Source organism: Epinephelus moara, chromosome 1 (assembly GCF_006386435.1).
Source record: "Epinephelus moara isolate mb chromosome 1, YSFRI_EMoa_1.0, whole genome shotgun sequence".
NCBI classification, from domain to species: Eukaryota; Metazoa; Chordata; class Actinopteri; order Perciformes; family Serranidae; genus Epinephelus; species Epinephelus moara.
The window spans coordinates 12,645,202-12,667,130 of record NC_065506.1 but is presented as its reverse complement, the minus strand read 5'-3'; the positions used below and the strand labels follow the sequence as shown (position 1 = coordinate 12,667,130).

The window sequence follows — 21,929 nt, the reverse complement described above, 5'->3', positions numbered from 1 at the left end:
TGAATCTAGCCACACTCAGTATGGATGGAAATTACATTAATGCCAGGTATAGAGAAGGCCACACTGAGCCTCTGTCTGCTGTGTGACAGGGACAAAGTTTGTTCCTTGTTGCAAGAGATTTTCAGACTCCCCAGACACCAAGATCCCTCTATACTGCTGATAAAAAATGTATTCTGTCCAGCACATAGTGCATTTTTGAAAATATTTCTTTGGCGTTTTATGACTTTATTAGATAGCGATAGTGGAGAGTTGACAGGAGGACAAAGGCCACTAGCCAAATTTAAACTGGGGACATTGTGGTTCATAGTCAGCATCTACAACTCAACACAGAACAAAGGGACAGGTCACCCTAAAATCAAAAATATTTTTCCTCGTACCGTAGAGCTGTTTATTAGTCTAGATTGTTTTGGTGTGAGTTGCCGAGTGCCGGAGATATCAGCCGTAGAGATGCCTCCCTTCTCTTAAGTATAATGGAACTAGATGGCACTCAGCTTGTGGTGCTCAAAGAGACAAAAAATACATTTCAAAAACTCAAAAAGCAATGTCTCTTTCCAGAAATCATGACCCGGTTACTAATGATAATCCACAGATCTTGTTGTGAGCAGTTTCATGTAGGAACTATTTTCTTTCTTCCGAACTACGCCCACCAACCATATCATCACACAGAAGGAATTGTGAATCTACTGTTGGCTCATGTAGCACCACTGAGCTAGCTCAGATTACAGCTCAGCTGAGAAGGATGCCATTGATGCTTATATCTGCTACTTTCTCAAGCACGAGTCTCTTGTCCATGAGTAGATGCACACTTCCTTCTGCACAGTGATACAGTTGGCGGGTTTAGTTCGGTAGACAGAAAATAGTTCCTATGTGAAACTGCTCACAACAGGGTCTGTGGATTATCTTGACTAACCGATCATGATTTCTTGAAAGAGATTTTACTGATGAGTTTTTCAAATGGAATTTTTCGGGGTGTTTTTAGCACCGCAAGCCGAGTGCTGTCTAGTTCCATAACACTGGAGAGAAGGCAGACATCACTACAACCAATATCTTTAACTCTTGGTAACTCACACCAAAACTATCTAGACTGATAAATAGCACTACAGATAAGAGGAAAATCTGTATTTTTGATTGGCTGTTGTACATTTCTTTAGGATTTCCATTTTAGGCTACTTCTAAATAATTTATACTATACTACTACTCCACTAGATTTCTGAGGTAAATATTGTATATTTTACTCTACTACACTTTAAAAATAGCGCTGTAGTTACTAGTTACTTTGCAGATTGAGATTGCACATAAAAAATATATGATCGTCTTATAACATATTTTGCATTGTAATAGATTTCAGTACCCACAAAAAAGGAAAAAAAATCAGTTAAAATTAAAATCAGCCAGCTGCAACATTAAAGTTCTCTTTCCATGTTAATGCACTTACAGAGACGATGCTTCATAATGATTTCTTTCAATTTTGATACTTAAAATGCACTATGCTGCTATTTAAAGTTGCAATCGTGATTATTTTTGTTATTGATTAAGCTGCCTATTATTTTCTCAAGAAATCATCTCATTTAGATACAGCTGTCTGTAAAACATAAAAGTAACAAGTACTTATCACATAATAGAGTCTAAAATGATTTATCAGGTGTCTTGTTTGTCTGACAAACAATCAAAATCTCCTAAATATTAATTTCCCTGTCATTTGAGACAGAGAAAAGCAGCAAAGTCTTACGTCTGAGAACCTGGAACCACTTAAGTTTTTTTAATTGACATAATTAAGTGATTATCAGAATTGTTGCAGATGCATTTTCAGTCAAGGGTTTAATTGAGTAATCAGGTGAAGGTTGCAGCTTTAACAGCAGTTCTTGTAGTGTAGCATTGCAACTCTTACCTAAGTAAATGATCTGAATACTTTTCCACCACTGGCCTGTTTTGCTTGTCTGGTACTTTTTCAGAAAAACATGAAAATCATGACCAATATGTAATGTATCTCAGTCTCCCTATAATTAAATGGTTGAGGTTGAGCAGCTGTTGACCATGCTGTTTAATGGATTTTTCCACCAACACCAAAACACGGCCTTGAACCCCTCTCTGTATGTTATCCTAGCATAGCACTCTCGCTGCTGCTGATTATTTGGTCTGATTGACAGAGAGATAGGAGACAGATAAGTGTGTGTCTGCACATGCTCCAAACTTCAACACTTTTATTAAGGATATGTTCACAAGGCAGAGGCAAGATAGCGATAGTTCCACCATTGCAGTTGCAACAGACACCTGACCTGTGGCCTGAAGGCTCCGCCTCTCTGCTCTGACATCAGGGCTTTGATCTGCCTACTGTCTGTGTTAGCACAAAGCCATATTTAGCTCAGTGTAATCAGTGTGGTGAGAGCTCGCATGCCCGCTACTCGGGATACCTGCCTAGTATAAACACACCTGCTCTCTCTGATGGACTTAAAATGAATTTAATGTGCACCTGAAGGAGTCTGCTCGCAGCCGTCATCACCAAATACACTGCGGGTAAGGTTGCCATTGATACACTGATGTGCTGCTTTAAAAGTTGCTCAGCAGTGTGAGGTGACAGACAAACAATTTAACAAGCAGCTCTCAGGTTATAGGTGGTGATGTCAACTAAAGCGAAGCATTATTATGTATGAAGTTACACACTGTTTCTGAAGGTTTTCATGCTTGTTTGTGTTTTGATAATATTCCCCAGGGCAAAGTTTGACTGTGATGCACCTTCCGTGCCTAGCAACGTCTGCCTCGTGATAACGCTTAATGGTTTTGATAACAACATTTGTGACCAAAGAGTCTGCTGTTAAATTAGGTTGTGAGTGTGCTCTGCTTATGGGGAATTAACATTTTATTTCTGCACAAACATTTCATCAAAGGCCAGTTGTTTGTGTGTGAAGGCTATGAATTAATACCTACTGTATTACATAAAACTACTTGTTATTATGGTTATTATGAAATACCTGATATATTTCTGAAAGGATGGAATATGGTGGCTTCATTCATTTTAATTGAGGATTTCTTTTATAACAAAATTACTTATAAAAGTTCCTCAAATGAAAAAAAAAAACATCAATTAAAGCTTTCTTGTTGAGACACCATCTTTGAGGTTTTGGGCTGTTACACTTTGTTCACAGTTTTTTTTTTTTGTTAGGTGGTCTGTGTTTTTCTGTTCTCTATTTTTCTTGTTGGTCACATGGTTTATGTTGTGCATTCAAAGGCTGTGATTGGTCGCACGTAACCAGTATGCTTGGTATAAGATAAAGGGACCGGAATGTAGGTAATTACGTATTGTCAAATGTGAAAATGTAAAATCACAAGGGTGTCATGACACCTTACTTTTTTCTTACTTTTAATGTAATACTTAATTAAATGATAACATCATCAGAGTCACTTTATTGGACTTTAAGAAGTTCCATCAGAGCCACAAAAGGCGTCATACAAGTAAAAGTAAAATTAGTAAGAGTAAAATTGGTGGAGTTCCCCTTTTAAAGATACAGAGCACGTGTCAGTAGTTCCTTTAGTGATAAGACAGGATCTTCTATTCAGTATATTTGCAATTTGATCTAATACTTAAGCTGATGTTCTTTAACAATCAGCAGTTACAGTACTTCTTAAGGTGGACTACTTCAGCGCAGTTAGATCACAAGTAGTCTCAGTTAGAAGTCCATCCCTTTATACATTTCCTGTTGGAGAAGTAGAGCGTTCCTGTGGGCTGATGCTTGTTACATAGACCGGCAATCAGTGGGGGAAGTGAGCAACTCATGCACAAAACTGGCAATTCAGTTCCCAAAACCACTGCAGTGGTTTTAGTTTCACACTTCTTTGGCCATTTTCTTAACAATTTCGAAAGGAATAGAGTGGGTTGAATTGTGTCATCTGGTTGTTAATGAAAATGTTGGAAAGACCCTACAGAGGTCACCAGTTTATCACCGGGTAAACACACACAAACACAAACACACACACACACACACACACACACACACACACATATTTGTGGGCAATTTAGAGTTTCTGATTGACCAAACTTGGAGCTGAGGTTCAACCCCGGAGCCTTCTTGCAGTGAGATGATAGTACTAACCAAAAAGTCGCTATGAGGTCATGATCAGAGTTGGAGATGTACATGCTATTATCATGCATGTCGTTTGGTATGTTAATTGACATGATCTAACAATACACATCAGCCATTCCTGCAGTGGAGGTAAAGTTAATCTGATCAGGCCTGCTGTGAGACTGAGGTTTGCCTTGCTCAGGATTCTCCAGGCTAAACCTCTTACCTCTCAAATGGGACTAACAGCCACTTTCCTTTTCTCAAACTCTGATGTATCCTGTGTTTCTGTGTGTTCTCTTTTCTCCCCAGCCCCTATTTTGTCTTCTTTTCAACATCAGTTTGTTATTTCACACACCACGGTTCAATGAGTAAGTGCAGCAAGTTGACGGTGCAATGTTGTATTGATCATTTTGAGAGATTTCGCACTAGTGTCTGCCTCTGTAAATAAGTTGAAATCCACATCGCTCACCCAGCTATCACCCATCAGGATCCTGTGAAAAATTGGATTGCCAAGTGCAGCTGAATTCAAGTAACAGAAATTGCCCTGTTGATTTTGTAATGTGTTGAACGTTTACACGCGGGCAAAGGTATACAGCATATTTATCCTTTTGCAGGTTCTGGGCCACGTTGAAGTGTTTAGTGTATCGGACAGCGATGACACCTTTCAAATATCACTCTAAATGTTAGCCCATGCCTCTTCTTTCTGATGGGGTCACCATCCTTAGGCAGCAGCAGCACTCTTATTTGCTTTGTCTGACATTTTAGGAAATCTGTTTTTTCCTTTTGTTGCTAAGAGTAAGACAAGAGGATTGATACCACTCACATGTCTATATACTATATCCCCTTTCCCACTGAAAAACAAAAACCCTTTAACATCAGGCTTATGTCCTTTGTGGGAAAGGCTACAATCAGCTACAATTGGCATTCACACCCGGGACAAATGACTTTGCAGTCGTCACAGGTTTTTATTGGCTCTGGGTTCGATGGCAGGAATGGAAACATGACACCAGGGTAGACACTCACATTTCTGCCCCTTTTCAGGTGATGAGAATGACGAATGATGCAGGTTGCTATGACACGTGTCCTCCATCAGTAGCTTCTCAGTCACTAATTCCATCCATTCCAGATTAGTTGACGCCAAATTTGAAAGAGAGAGATAGTACATCGTAACATTTTCACTCACCTCCATGATGCTTTCTACTGTTTACTGACCCTGTTTTCCAGCGCGTCTGCGATGTTGAATGTGATTCACCAGAAAAAAAACAAAAAGGCATACTCATCTACTGGCAATGGGAATCCACATGTAAAGAACCCACATACATGCGATGATTTTGGTGGAAAACAGTTCATGATAAGTATGCAGCTACCACCAGCAGCCAGCTAGCTTAGCTTAGCTTAGCATAAAGACTGGAAACAAGGGCGAACAGCTAGCCTGGCTCATTAATTACCACGTCATATCTTGTTTGTTTATGTCTATACAAAACCCAAAATACAAAAACGACATTCCCTTGGTTTATGGTTAGTTGTGTATCAGCCACTTTCTTGGCTGGGATCAGTAACTTCCGGGTTGCCTGGCAGCAGGTCCTGACAAGGAAGTAGTTTGGCACGTAACCCCCCACCATAAATCTACAAATTGTCAATTTACATTTTGGTTTTTGTACTGAAAATACAACATCTTAGTGAGCTTTAGAGGTGCTTTGGATAGTTCCTGTGCAGCCGTTTCCCCGACGTTAGCTGGCTGCTATCTTCACATTTACCATAGAGATGTGACAGAGGTATTAGTCTAACTCTTGGCATAAAAGCACTTCAACAGATTTCCCAAATTATTGAACCACTCCTATAAAAATGTCTACAGAGCACCTCGTGGCTTCATGGTGTGGAAACAGAGGGGAGGGGGTGGCATCAAACCTGGGGAGGAGTGCTGATCAAGGCCCAGGCCCTGATTACAGGCCAGCCCCCAGTGTGCCTCACAATAAGATAATGCTATCTGGGCCCACAGGTATTTGGTTTCAGTGGAGAGGGTAATAACTGTCACCAAACACTGAGGAGACCTTTCATCCCCCAGCCTTGTGTTGTCAGCCAGCGTTTGTGTGCAGTCTCTGCACAGAGGCGGCTTTTGTGTGGCAGGGTGAGGTCACATCACCACGATGGCCTCATATCTGTCCATGGAGACAATAGCTAGGTTTGATTAAATCAAACAGCCGTGACTATCTAAATAGTAGTCAACATTGTGTGTCCAAGTTGCTGTGGTGGCGTTGCTGAGGAGGTGACGTAGCCCTGACTAATTTAGCCGTTCCCCAGAAGAGCAGGGCTGATAGTGAACCGTAAAAAGAGTCACACAAGGGTTCAACACAGAGCAGACGCACATTGCTCTCTCTGGGGTTTTGTGCTAGAGGGGATTTTAGTCAGTGTGTGACATGTTGTAGTGGTAGGCCAGTAACTAGTGGTTAACCAGGGGAGAAAGCGTGAGAGGTTAAACAAACGTCTGAGTTAAACATCAAACCCAGCTGAGCCACACAGAGCCTTAATCCTTCCTCAGTGTGACACATTTGAAGGCTGTGATTTCAAATGTTATGTATCCACTTTGGAAACTAGCTGCTTACAAGAATGTACCTGTGAATTCTTCTTGAATTTGAGTGATATGGTTGTTGAGAGTCTTAGAAGCCTCGCATTATGAGTCAGACGTTGTTCATGTTTGGAATGAAACTCTTATTTGGACAGAAAAGGCAAACAAGCCTTTCAGCCAAAAAATGTCTAGTCTCATTTAGTCTTTCAGCAAAAATGCAAAATTTGATTTGAAGTCCATATCCAATTCTAATAAAAAGGGAATGACATGGATAAGACAGGTTGATAATACAAGAAGAAAGGGATGTTAAGAGGAGTTAAGAATGAACTGTTGGACAGTTCATATGAACTCTGTCTCTCACTAGGCTTAAATCAGCCTGAAAGCTCTCCCTGGCACTCTCTGTCTGCCATTTGGTGGAGGTTTTTATCCAAAGCTCCTTACTGCACCATGAGGCCTTACATCTAAAGCAAGATGCCCAACTGGGTATTGAACCCCTAAACCTTGTTTGTCAAAGGCTCTTAGTGTTATTGTTGACAATTGGAAAACAATTCCTTGTGGATTTTATGTCGAGACAAAGATGCCTGTTGGTGATGTTTTGTATGTTTGTCAGATTCATGTATCTATGGAAAAATAGACCAAAACACGCAGAAAGACTAAGGTATTCAGGCCAGGTTGTCCTTGTCAAGTTTTAGAGTGGGTACGCCTGCATAGGTGAGGTACAAACTTAGTCCTGCCTGTCTCTGAGACTTAGGTCCTGTCTCTGTTGTCATCATGGAGCCCTGGTGTTGGATGACAACTCGGGTCTAAATTGGGCTTCTGTCCCTTTTTACAGGTGTCTCCATGTCCTTGACTGCAGCTCTCTGCACACATAGCACACAGCCTAATTCAAAAAGCTTCATGAAGAAGCAGCCCCAGGTAACTAATGTCCCCATAGCATGGATCGGCATTGGCATTCTTCAGGTTAATTAATGGCCAGTGGGAGGTTTTTGACCCAGAAAGATTGCAGCATGAAGCTCTGAGGTGATAAAACACTGATGTATAGTTGTACATTGCCTGTTATGTTGAGTTCAAACAATGTGACCTGTTTTAATTTTAAGTAGCTGCACTGGATTCTGCACTATGTAAATCTGGGCAGCTACTAGCTTCTACTTTTTATTTTGGGCATTATTTAACCAGGAAAAGATTGATGATGTTAAGATATTAACCTTGGAGTTGATCAGTATGATCACATTATGTGCATTGCTCAATGGCAGTTGGTGAGGTAAAGCGTTTTGTGTTTCTTTTCCCTAGCTTATTCAGAATCGGGTGGTTTTCACTCCTCTAAGCTCACGACTGCCAACTCTAATATGCAGGAAAGGCCTGATAGCTTGGTTGGTCAAAAATGCATATTATCAAAATATCCTATTGATTTCAAGGTGAGGGCAGCAAGTACAGTGAGACACAGTGCTGATTATAGCCATTGTGAACTTAATTTCCCAATATTGATGCCATTTTGTTGATAAGATAAGTAGGCCACCATCCACCACAGGTGTGATAATGACCCTGTAAATCACTGAACAGGCTATGCTATGCTGCAATTTGGCACGTAGCTCATGGTTGGTCGCCGGGTGGAGTCTGGTGAGCACTTGTGGGTCATGCTTGAAATCATACTGCTTTTATTTCCTGAAGTGTTTTGGTGGTGAAATACTTAGGCCTAATGGTCTCCCAGCAACAGAAAAACCCTGACCTGCACTGAGCACGTGCATTTGTTTTAGTAGTTTAAAGAGATGTGGCCTTTGGACAGGAGGACAGAGGTGTTCCTACAGGAAGTCTCAGAGGGAGTGGCGCTGACAGTAAGGATTATGTTGATGCCATCACGGGCCTCTGATCTGCACACTGTTTACTGCTCTTACCTTCAATTCATTGTTCGCTTGCATATTCAAAGTGATCGATAGTAAATTCTCTTTGATCTGGAAGATTTTTAAAAGATTACCTTGTAAGATGATTACATGCTTTTAGAGGATGATGCCAAAGACACATGTAGGAGAAGTAGAGGCATGCATCGTATGAAAAAAACCCTGAATAGTTGTATACATTTGCAATGGATTTGTTATACTATTGTTTCCAAGCATGAATGCATCAATGTTTGTTTTTTAAACGCCTTGGTTCACTCAAACAATAGAAACTTTATTAACAAGAAAACTCTAGAGGGCACCTTTACGTTTTGTCAGACTACAATCATCTTCCAAAAAGACACCTTATCCCAGTAACTACACTCAGTGAAGCTGTTCCTGTGGCTCATATTGGACCCAAAGTGGTGTTTACTTGACTGTGACATTAAACGTCATTGGATGCACCTCTATCCAGAGAGGATTATTGAATCATGTGTGATGGCAAACTGGCGAGTCCCACTGAGAGCAAGTATCTCTCCCCCCAAGAGAGACCTTGTCACAGACAAAAGCAACACATTCAGAGACAAAGCCGCAAAACAAGTTTTTAATATTAGGCAGTGCACAGTAGTCTTAGTCTTTCCTGTGCATGTGGTGGTGTTTGGGAATTCTCAGCTGTTGATTGGGAAAGATGTAGTCCGATTAATGAGTTGTGAAGCTAATCCTGTTCATCCTCCCATTCACGCTGCAGTCACATGGCTATCATGGCTTATTTTGATAGCCAGGGGACCTGCAGAAGCCATAACAGGTCCATTCACAACCCTGACTCGGCGTATCGCTGCTCCTATCCCTGCATTGAGGGGCTTTTGTCTCTTGATTTATTGGCTCATTTGTGATGGCTGTGCACTTGAACGTGGCTGCTTCTTTGTGGCCGTCCCGCTGCAGAGGAAGAAAATTCAGTTCTAACAGCAGTTCAAAGGCAGTTTCTGCCATAATGGAGACTCTTAAGGAGCTCGGCTGAAGGCTGGCTGCACCCAGTGTTTTAGATGGAGTTAATGGGTTGTGTAATCTCTATAAGCAGGTGTCGGGTGGCCGTAGGGTGAGCTTAGGGGATGTCATTTCTCAAGGTTCTTCTGTTACCAGAAAAGGAAACAGAGTTTGGTTTGGATACAAGGCCTTTTCTCGAAGTACATGGACAATGCACGGGTTTTTATTTACCTTTCTTGTTTAAAGAGAATAGATTGCAAATACGAAGAATCTATGTTTGATGTTGTGATTCGGTGCAGACTCTGAGTCAATTATTGTGTGAGGATAATGGGTTTCGCTAAAAGCATTAGTTCCACCCAGGCCCATTCCCCTCTTAAGTTAACAGAAGAATGGAGCTCTAAATATTTGCCTTTGTTGAGTTTCATTTAACTCTGGCTTCATGAAAAACCATGTAATTGTAAGATATTGTGTTATTTCCATCAGTTGAGAAAAATACAAGTAGAATTTTTTTCTCCACCATTGTAGCAGACATTACCTGACATGTACACTGTAACTTGACCCATAAGCCCAGGTATTATCCACAGCACCAAAATATCTTGTCGCAGTAAATTGCCTCGAAGTTGTGTACCTCTGGGAAAAGCTCTTTTTGTGACACAGATATCAGTGTATTGAGTCTTGTGATTTCTGTAGTTTCCTGGAGTTGTAGTTAGAAATGACCTACAGATGTACCTGTTTTAGAAGTCCCCCGGGGACTGTCTGAATGATTGCTGCTGCCCAAGAGGGACTATTTGTCACACCCACTGTACCGTACAACCGTGGGGGTCAACCATAGAAAACAGATTGAAGGCAGTCTGCTGAACAGATATCAAACCTGCATTAAAGGATATTTTTGATGTTATCATAGAATCAAGTGACTCCTTGTCTTGTGAAAGAGTCTCTTGTAGTGACGAACACAGAGAATTAACACCCAAACTCTGCGGCTCCACACAGCTTGTAGCCGTTTTTAGCTCATTGTTTTACTTTGGTTTGATTTATTGTTTGGTTAAATCTCACCTCTCTCATCAACCCCCTATATAAAACAGTTGGCAGACAGTTGCAGCAAACAAGCTCAGACGAGCTGAGTGCACACTAGCTGTTTAGCACAAAACAGCTAAATAGGGCTGCTGAAGAAAGCTGACTTAAAGCAATTATTTGTGAACACGTTAGCCTGAAGTACTTTATTACTCACATCAGCTTGGCAGGGCTGTGTTTCTGTGAGTGTGTTTTGAAGTCTTTTGGTACACTGATGTTAAAAAAATTCCCTTATTATTGAAAGCATTATTAGCGTTATGTCAACAACTAATGCATCTGAAGGTCCTGCAGTTTTAAATTGCACTACAGACAAAAAGATAAAGACCGTAGCCTGAAATAGTAGTTTGTGAATTGTCCCCTAGGCATTAGTATTTCCCCTACAACTTTACCCTTAACAGAAACAGCTCTGAAGTAGACCATAATGGGACCCTTCCAACTATATTTAAGCTTGATTACACAGGCCCACAGCTTCCTCCTCTGATGGCAGGACATGTTTGCTACTTTAGACCACAGACTGTATATAAAGATGGACAACGTGTCTCCACTTCCTCCCATTGTACAAAAGTAAAGCCAAAATATCCCAGATAGGGCTGCAGCCATCTTGCACTGGTGATGTGATTTGGTGGCAGAGTCTACACAGTAGTGATCAGGCTACTGATCTCTCTCTGATCCCGGAATCAAGATCCCGCCCATGTGTCTACATGTGTCTAATAGCAAGCACACAGATTGACACACACAGCTGTCAATCATGATGTCACACCAAATCAGCATGATAAGAACTATCAAATGACAGAAACCATCTTTGGAAACAAATATTTGACGTCTAGGCTACTTTGGTTTGTTAGTTTGGACCGTATCGCATCCACTAACATAGAGGGGGTGGGGTTTTTGACCTATACTGCAGCCAGCAACCAGGGGGCAATGAAGATGTTTTTGCTTCCATTGCTGTCCATTACGGTAAGCTGTCAAGTTGTCCATCTTTATATCTGCTGTACGTTCCAATACCCATACTGCCATACTATATAGTATGCCAGGAAAAGATTTGTGTCCCAATACATAGTATGTCAAATGCAGTAAGCCAAAAATACCAGGATGTTCTACTACATCAGGTCTGATTTCGCAGTGTACAAGCCAGCGTGCTTCTATGGCGATTCAGACCCACAATCTTCTGTGCAGTGAAAGATATGTCACATTGACTGTCAGAAGTTGCAGTGATAGATGGCAGCCAATTCAGGTGACTGATAACCAGTCAATTAGTAATAAAAAGGATAGTAATTGTTTAATTGTGTAAAATAATCATAAATATAACCAACAACAAAAGAGCACAAGTATGAAAGAACAATTACAGAAATATACAGGCTGTGTAATTTTACTGTTGTGACTATAATATGTTAGAATCCTCAGTGTATGCAGTTATTAGCCTACTTATTGCAAAATAACAACATCAGAGCTGTCCGGGTTGACCTCCGTCTATAGCGAGCTCGATGAACGGCATTTTGTTTTATCTCCATGGTAACGGATATATTAGTAAGAGGGTCAAAGTTTAGGGTGTAATGTAATGAGAAAGTAGTATGTCCTGATTGTGTTCATACTGATTCTGAATGCACCCACAGTCTGTGCTTTAGAGTGGCTAATTACTTTAGCCTTACAGTCACACCAAAGTGGAAGTTTTGGAAGTATGTGGTAATGTTGCAGGCCTGTCTATGAATCTGAAGCAAGCAGTGGAGCAATTACATCCTGTGATGATGCAGTATACTGAATCAGCTTCCTTTGTGCTTTACTTAACTTCCATCTCTGCATCATATTTAAAAACAAAAACAAAAAAAACCTCAGAAACAGATGTGACCAAAGGAGAGAATCAGATAGACGGTTGCATTGTGACCCAGTGGTCAAAGAGCAGGTGGCTTGTTTTGAAAAAGCCAGTGGTTAAAGGTCATGTTAGCCAATGTGTTCCTGGCTGCAGTGTGTTTTACTGTGATATTCAAGCTCCACCTGCACACTCATTGTAATTCTTTCTGTCAGGTTGATTCCTAAAATGTAAAAAATATAAGCTGTTTGACATGTCACAGTTGCAAGCTGTAATGGTGAAAATTAAACCCTGTGTCTACTGTTTAATGTACTGACTCACTGTCAGATCAGATGACCTGTCACGCCACTTATTCTGATTAAAATGACATTTCTGAAGTTTTACAGCAGAGAATTACTCATTCTGCCACCTGCCTCAATTTAACTGATGTCAGTGTCTCTGTAAAGGTATTCTTATGTCAGACTGACATCAGATGGGTACAAATTTTGGTAGAACCCGCCAGTCTAAATCTCCCTAACACTTATGTTGTGATTGATGAAGCTGAAACTGCAAATGTAGCCTAACAATATCTAATAGATACATAAAAAATCACAGAAAAAGCTTTTCCTTGGTGGGTGGGAAAATCAGGGTATCACAAGGGCTTTCCTCTCCCTTAACAACTGCAAAGAAGTGGCCATTGCAGTGGCAGACTGAGCTGTTGTGTTCAGCTGTCAGGTGTGAATGTGCAGAGAATGTAAAGCAGGGTGGAGCTGAAAAAGGTCACGGAAACCTTCCCTGGGTGAAAAAATGTTATCAACTTTATTCTCAACAGTGAAAACTTTGAGTGTAGCAACGTACCTACTGCCTACCAAATATTTTCTTATTGTGCAATGTGGTGGGCCTCCTGGTGGTCAATAAGATGTCACGTAAAATTAAATGTTTGCCAACAGTGATGACAAACTTAGTTTGAAGTACCCTTGCGTAAAACATTAACCCATGCCTGCTCATGTACTGTGGAGTAGTTGTAAAGAGAGCACCAGCAGATGAGAAATGTCCAAATATCCATATATAAGAGAACCAGTGAGCCTGTTGGGGACATTATGTGAGAGTCTTATCAGTCAAAGTCATGCATGTGGTGAAGAAGCTGGTCCCTGGCCCAGTGCACTTAAGGCAAGAGGATTAGACTCCAGAGTATTATTAGAGCTACTGATTATCCCCTTACCTGATGCGCCTAATTCTAGCTCAAGCCTATTTATTTAGCAGAAAGGAGGAAAAATGTTTGGATTTGGTTGCAGAAAGTGAATTGGCCTCGCTGCGCTCCGTCGAGTCCAGCATTGACTCTTTTGGTGTTTTCTGCTGAACTCATTAGGTCCTGGCCTTTTGTCGCCGCCTCCCCCGCTGTGGGGTTCATGTGATTAATGCACTGCTGACCACTGAGGCCAGCAGCAAGGACTTGTTTTAGTGCCAGGGAAAGGCAGACAAAAGAAAATTGTCTCTCCAAATAACTGAGGAGAACACAGGCTCTCAAAGCCGACCAGTCCCTTGACTCATTGATGAATGCAAGCAGGCCAATATCTCCTCAAGAAAGTTCAACAAAAAGGTTTCCAATCCATTCGTTCTCAAGTCTACAGCTGTAATGTATTTTTTTGGATGTAATTACACACCCACCGCTTATGACCTTGTGCCCAGAAAACAGCTTTGAGGCCTGCGTCCCAGACTGGGAGTAGGGAATCAAACGTGAACATGAGCCGGTAAATCCTGCTAACTGATCTTCCCGGCATAAACCCTTGTAGAAGCGGCAAAGAAGTGTGTTTTGGTGCTGAACCTCCTTTTTGCTGTTTGTTTGGGGAACAACTAATGGGCGATCGGAGGAGGCAGGAGCGCACAAACAGTTTGTCATCATTGCCGCGGCTGTCTTTGAATAAACAAGCACAAATAGAGACTTGGCAGTTTTGGTTGGATGATGAGTGTGTGTTTTCCCGCGTGTGATTCAGTGTGTGTCTGTTCTGTACTCATGCACTATTAACCTCCCACAGAGTGTTGGGACTACTGCCAGGGTCAAGCTTAACTGTCACCTTGTCAGCAACAATGTTCTGATGCTGCTAGAGCTGATATACATGCATTTTGTGAAGAAAAACCTTTGATGTCTAGTGTTTGCAGGGTTTTATTTCAGCAAAACTCAATTCTGGCTCATTTTATGTTTTCCCACATTTCAAACAGCTACTAAAAGAGTGAATATTGTACTTTGCTGGATTTTTTAGAAAGCCAGAAAAATGACTGTAAATGAATGCTATTGTCACGCCTTGTCTGCTGCTAAATAGGCATCAAGCACAGTAGCCATATCAACTTTATTAATATTTTCAAGAGACAGTTCCCCCCAAAATCAAATATATTTATTTTTCCTCTTACCTGAAGTGCTTTTGATCAATCTAAATTGTTATGGTCTGAGTTGCCAAGTGTTGGAGATATCGACCGTACAGATGTCCTCCTTTTCTGCAATATAATGGAACTAGATGGTACTTGGCTTGTGGTGCTCAAAGTACCAAAAAAGTATGTTTGAAAAACTCAACAGCAATGTCTCTTCCCATAAGTCATGACCTGGTTACTTAAGATAATCCACAGACCTTGTTGTGAGCACTTTCATGTAGGAACTATTTTCTTTCTGCCGAACTACAACTGCCAACCGTATCACCACGCAGAAGGAAGTGTGAATCTACTGTTTGCTCACGTAGCACCACTGAGCTAGCTTACGTTACAGCTCAGCTGAGAAGGACGCCATTAATTTTCTGCCACTTTCACAAGCATGAGTCTCTTGTCCATGAGTAGATGCACACTGCCTCCTGCCACTGCTAGCTAACATTACAGCTCAGCCAAATAGGACACCATTAATGCTATTATGAGTAGCTGCACACGTCCGTCTACGCAGTGATACGGTTGGTGGGTGTAGAAGAACATAGTTCCTAAATTAAACTGCTCACAACGAGGTCTGTGGATTATCTCGAGTAACTAAGTTATGATTTCTGGAGAGAGACATTGCTGTTGAACTTTTTCTTTGTCCCTTTGAGCACCACAAGCCGAGTACCATCTAGTTCTATTATGTTTGAGAGAAGGCAGACATCTCCATCAATCAGAAACTCACACCAAAACAACCATTACTGATAAAAAGCAAAAATACGTGTTTTTCAATTGGGGGTGAACTGTCCCTTTAATATTGTGTTAACATCATGTTGCACTGCCTGAACACATCATCTTGTTAACATACAGTATTTTAATGTACCGCTAAGCTATAACCTCTCATTTGTTTTTGTCTTTACAGTGTCCAGGGACATGAAACTCAATCCACAGCAAGCTCCACTATATGCAAGTATCACCATTCACACACTGTTTGTCCACCCACTGGTGTTTTCAATGTGCTTGATTAGACCTCATCAAGGACTGCATACTGTACGTGTGTGCAGACTGTGCCATTTGTTGCACCTGTAAGGGTGGAACAAGTGACACAATTATCATCCTTATAAGCACTGTATATGGAGTTAGATGACCTCATGTAGTTCGTTGAATAGCTCTGCCTGACTCCAACGTCAGACAGGTCTAATTAACTGGAATAACTGAAAACAAGTGTGTGGATGTTCAGGGGCAGATAGTGGAGAACACAATATCAGACTGCATGCAAATAAACTGGCTATTTAATGTTTGCTGACTGGCAAATATTTATAACCGTTTGCACTCTGCTCACTGTCCTCTGTTGTTTATTTAGTGGTCATGTTTTACATGTTGTCAATGGAATGATACAGGAACCACTTGGTGAACAGATATTACAAAAATAGACCCAGGTAACTAATAAGGAAATGACATACATGACACAAAACAAGACTATCAACTTGACGACATGAAACTGCTCTTCATTACACATCTCCTATCTTTCTATTCAAGTTATTTTCTTGGAACATTTGACATGGTAGTTCCAGTTAGGATAAAACCCCCAACCTTCAATTTGTTATTGTCTTGCTCCCCCATTAATGTAAGAAGAGCATCTACATTGTCAAAGCTACACTAGCTTTGTCTTGGCTCAGACTTTGGGTTAAAGGAGCATACAGCAGTGCTCACAGATTTATCAAAGAATAGGTAATCATACAGGTAAGGGCCTTGGAGCTTAAATAATTGTTCTGAAAAGAACAAATTGAGGCCTAGTTTAACTGGACTTGTGCCATTTGTCCAAATCAATACATGAGCGGGTAATTACAGCAAAGAGCTTGGTACCTTCTGTGAAGAGGACATCTGACCTCTTGATTCCTGGATGTTCTTGTTAAATTATGCATCTGTCTGTGTGTGTAAATGAACATGTTGTACTGCAAAGTTGCTTTTGTCCAGGAACCAAGGTCTACTGGACTATAGGATGTCGGATAAAGAAGTAAAAGGTCTCCACCGTGCAGAAACAAGGTTTCAAGGCAGTTTATTTCCTAAATGACTGAGCAACAAGAGAGACTCTGTAGATGAGTTTCTCAAGCTTTTTAATATCTCAACTACCATGTATCAAACCATCCATGTTGTAAGCACTTACCTGGATCTGGGTTGCATGTTAACGCTGACATCCTTTGCCAATGTTCCCCAAGTGTTGAGTATCTCCAAACTCTCCTTGGTCAACTGGGAGAGTAAGTTTTTCCAGAATGACTTCAGTCTAATTCAGGGTGCAGCCTTTGAGCAAGATAATGTGGTTCAGGTAGTGTATGGGTGCAGCTTGTTGCTGAGGTCCTCTGTGATTGGTGACCTACCCACCGTGCCATCCAGAATGTAGCAATAACCCTGCAGATGCTATCTCGGCAGCTTCAAATCTCCCATCTCATTCTTTGTCTTTACCCAAAGCTTGTCACTACACGTGAGGGTCATCTTATAAACTGAAAGCTTTGCTTTGTAGCTCATATTCCTGATTTTTATTGCAGGTTCAAATTTTCAAATAATTTATTTGTTTAAGAAGGGACAGTGTACGTCAATGAGCATTCCTTTTAAAGAAAAAAAAAGAAGAAAATGTAGATGCACCCAATTGCAGCCAAGGGCTGATTTACATTGGTAGTCCCCCTGCCAGATGTTTGTCAGCATAGTTCCTAAAAAATAATAAAAAAAAATCAATACAGTACACATAAAATATGCAATTACAATATAAAATACATTAAAACACATAACAATCTTATCGTCACAGTATAAAGTTATTATACTGTGCAGCTTTCTGCACTCGGTGCCGGTAAGAAGTGGTCAATCTCATGATCCCTCTTACTCTAACTTGTCAATAATGCCCCAAGATGCCTGATTGCCCCCTTCAGTTGGTTAGAACAAGCCATTTTTCCCAAGAATACAGCATCATGGCCTCCAACAATTTCATGTTGTCCTTTTTCTTATACCATTTATGGCTCTTTCATAAGTCTGAATTACTGATTGATTACAAACAGGCTGGCTTTGTCAGCCTATTTTATGGTGTTCTGAATTTGTCTTGTTTAGACTTACTGGAACTGTTAACATTATCCTGAAATGTCTTCAGTTTACCATCAAGGCGCCTGCATTCTTTGATACACTGGGGTGGCAGTGGCTGAGTCCATAGGGACTTTGGTTGGGAACTGGTTCAAGTCCCCGACCAAACCAAATATGGAGTGTGAAATATGAGTGGTAGCTGGAGAGGTGCACTTCTGAGGTGCCCCTGAGGAAGGCACCGTACCCCCAACTACTCAGGGCACCCATCCACGGGCAGCCCCCTTACTCTGGCATCCCTCCATTAAATGCATGTATAGGTCCTGTTTGTGCATGATGTGTGTGTATTTAGGGTATGTGTGTGTGTGACAATGTGATGTGAAAACATTTAATTTCTCCTTGGGGATTATAGAGTCTGTCTTCTCTTACACGAGCTGTGGGGATGTCGTGGGAACAGATACTTTGGTAAAAAGTCGATGCCAATATTCTGAAAGCATAATGGTACTCGTTTTTCTTCAGTACCTTAGGTGCCACAGGTACCAGAGATGCAATTCTTCTGGGCCTGGCAGGGCAACATTTATGCCTACAAGTGTTCTAGTCTGTCGTTAAATGCTGAAAGAAGAAGGATGTCTACCATCAAAGAAAACAATAACATGTAGAAGACAGTGACAAGTCCAGCTGCAGCGACAGCTCCGCCTCAACTCATCCTAAAGTAAAGTGTTTTTCTCGAGGCCAGCATATTTTGTTAATTGTTTGCAATGAGAGCTCCGCATATTTACACTCTGCTACAAATAGCAGCAGCGTGACAGAGTGCTGAGCATTTATTCTGCACTGAGCATTGCACGTTTGGCATTTTTTTCTGGTTGCCAAGAGCTGAAAAATGTCATGGTAAAATGCTGCGCTTGTCACTGTTACTTTTTACCCAACCATCCAATCACAGTGGAGGAGGGGCAGGACAAATGGCCTACCGCAAAGACCAACCTACATGTACATGTACAAGTGCTAAGCCACAACAATGATGGAGGAGAAATATGTTAATACACTGTAGGCTATATGTTAATGTTTCCTCACTCACAAAATCTCATGAACCAGCAGAGGCTAGGACTTTGCATTTCAGGCAGATCAGCATTATAAGATTTCAATTTATTTTAATTTAAATGTTTTTAAGTGTATGCTTCTGTAGATGGGGTTTATTGTTGTGCTTTGTTTTTTACGTGATATTGAATTGGGTATTGAGAAAAATGGAAATTCTTTGCTACTGTTAGCAACTAAATTTCTGGTATTGTGAGGTGCGTATTGAGGTGTGTGTGTGTGTCTGTGTGTGTAAGTGAGAGACATTTTCGGGTTTCAGTTTGACAGAACAAGTCATTTTTTCCCCAGAAATACATCCTGGCCTCAGGCAATTTCCAGTTGTCCTTTTTCTTATAATGACCATTTAGTAGTTTTAAAATGATCCTAAAATGTCTTCAGTTTGCCATCATGGCACCTGCATTCTTTTATATATGAGGTGTGTGTGTGTGTATGTGTGTGAGTGTGGGACATTTCTGAGTGAGTGTCTGAGTGGTTTCCACTGGTTCCCTATCACTAGCAGGGTGAGGAAGGCACACAGGAAATGAGATAAGTCAGAGACATGTGTGTTTGCGCGTGTGTGTGTGTGTGTGTGTGTGTGTGTGTGTGTGTGTGTGTGTGTGTGTGTGTGTGTGTGTCTGAAGGCTAGAGAGGTTCACACATTAACCACTCAGACAACCTTATCTGTGATTTACAGTCAGACTCTTCAGTGGAACCAGGCGGGCAGTCAGGCCTCATTAGACATCAGATTTTAGACACTTATCACAGCAATTCTCAGCTAGATAGCTCATAGGGGTTAAGTAGTTGGCCTGTAATTGTACCTCTTAAAAAATATAACATTTAGGGGACTCTGCCATCCAAAGTGACTGATAATAGCAGCCACAGTTTGTAAGTCTAAAAACCAAGATCACCAACTGTAGAAACGACCAGTAGCAAAGAGGTCAAGACCTTTGGTGCTGTTGCCAAAGAATGATTTTTAATAAGGAAGTGATGAGCACAGAAATTGTTTTGGAGAGAGTAGCTTCTTTGCATAATGACGTCAGACATTGGTCTGCTGTCCAGATGGAGGGCAGGCAACTGGAGGGAAAGACTACCAACACTGCACAAATGCCTGTGATTTATGCTGTTTACAGCAGTTCCAATAGGTCACACTGGGAGAAAACAAAAGCCACTTTAAATCCTGAAAATAGTCGCACGTAAAGGGGAGGAGTAAAAAAAAAAAGTTACTGAGAAACAGTGGCAGATGTGGATCAAAAACCTCTGTCTTCAGTCTGGAGGAGCAGAGCCAGCTAATTTAAAACTTAAACAATGAAGCGTTGTGCTAAACATACCTCGAGTTGGATGAACTGTGTGAACTTCTTTGTATTTTAAGCCATGACTTTTGTAAAGGCGTTACACCAGACCTTTGGGAATGGTTGACTAAGTCAGCTATTGTTACCTAGTAACATTTAGCCTGACAACGGTGCATCCATGTACAGAGTTGAAATATAAAAGACATTTACACTCAAACAGGTTTACTCACCCAGCCAAATACAAGATAGGTATTGCGGACACAACCAGGTCAGCTGTAAATACAGGCAGGGGGACAACACTTTCAAAAGTGGGTACGTCCTGCGATGTATACCCCAATTAATCATATTTCCATATGTATTTTGTATCTACTTGGACTTGTATCTACTGTTAAGACCTTGTTTTCTTATTTTGAAAAGCAGAGGTAGTCACACATGTGTCCTGGGCTTAAAAAAAAGCCATCCAATGAATAATTAGAGAAAAGTAAAATCAAACATTGACTGAGGAAATTACTGCAAGGTATTAAATCATAAAATCAGATCATTTAGGCCCATTCATTAAATCTTGAGGGCTACTTTAATTAAATACTGGTCAAATTGTTTGCAGAACTGAAATAGTTTAAAGAGTATCTGGCTATCAACTCTTATATAATGATAATAAACTTTATTCAATAGCACATTTCAAAACACAGTTACAAAGTGCTGTACAATAACAAAGCAAAATTACAACACAAGTCGGATAAAACAAATAACATGTCATAAAGTGTTATCTAGTTAAATATAAAATAAAGAAGGCCAAAGCTAAAATCAAGATAATAAATGGGAAATAAAATCAATAAGAGAGCAATAAAGTAAACAGCTCAGATAAAGTCAGGATATGCTTCCCGACAGAAATATGATTTTAGGAGAGACTTAAGCGAAGCGTGTGACTCAGACAGCCTTATATTCTCGGGCAGGTCATTCCATAGCCTCGGGGCCCTGGTGGTTAAAGCTCTGTCCCCTTTGGTCTCCAGTCTGCACTCTGGGACAAGCAGAAGGCCTCTGCCCGAGGATCTCAAACTACGTGAAGGTTCATACGGGACTAACAAGTCTGAAATGTAATCAGGAGCCAGGCCATGAAGAGCCTTAAAAGTAATTAATAGGATTGCAAGGTTTTCTGACTGAGACAGTAATAAAGGCTGTTGCAATAATCAAGACGTGAAGACATAAGAGCATGAATAACAGTTTCTGAATCTCTAAAAGTTAAAATAGATCTTATTTTAGCAATAATTCTGAGGTGATAAAAGCATCATTGGACAAGCTTAGTGACATGTTGAACATGACACCAAGATTTCTTACTTTTCCAGTCAAACCCACTTAGTACCAGATGGCATGCTGAAATGTGTTTTAATTATAAAATTACATGTATTTATCATTTATACATATAGCTTTATGGATCAACCATAGGACTTTTCATGGACCCCCTTTGGCCTTGGGCTGGGATCATCGGTACCCTTTGACACCTCCTGACAGCCTGGACACAACTGCAGACAAAACAGTTATAGTCCATTAGACTCCTGTACGCTTTCATTGGCTCGCCCTGTAACATAAGTAACGTTAGGAGGTCTGGAGGATGAGCTGGTTTGTAACAACGGTCATATCAACACCAGGCAAATTGGTCAAGTTGTGGGAAAAATCACTTTCCTTCATTGTGTATGGATCACACCCAACATGAGTTTCAATTTTTCTGACAATACCTACTGCCTGCAGGCTCATCCAACCCTTTTATGTAGTCAC

The 21,929-nt window shown here is 40.9% G+C and overlaps 1 protein-coding gene across 8 annotated transcripts in view; it reads left to right on the top strand.

Annotated features, from left to right (window-relative positions):
* LOC126392917 (A-kinase anchor protein 13-like) overlaps positions 1-21,929 on the top strand; it is a 140,974-nt gene that overhangs the window by 5,145 nt on the left and 113,900 nt on the right. For 7 of the 8 annotated variants that reach the window (XM_050048690.1, XM_050048663.1, XM_050048727.1 and 4 more), the window contains exon 2: positions 15,653-15,696. In XM_050048690.1, coding sequence (XP_049904647.1) covers positions 15,664-15,696 — 33 coding nt within the window. In that variant the 5' untranslated portion in view covers positions 15,653-15,663. Of the gene's footprint in view, positions 1-2,373; positions 2,515-15,652; positions 15,697-21,929 lie in introns of those variants that run through there. The other variant, XM_050048672.1, reaches the window with a different exon arrangement.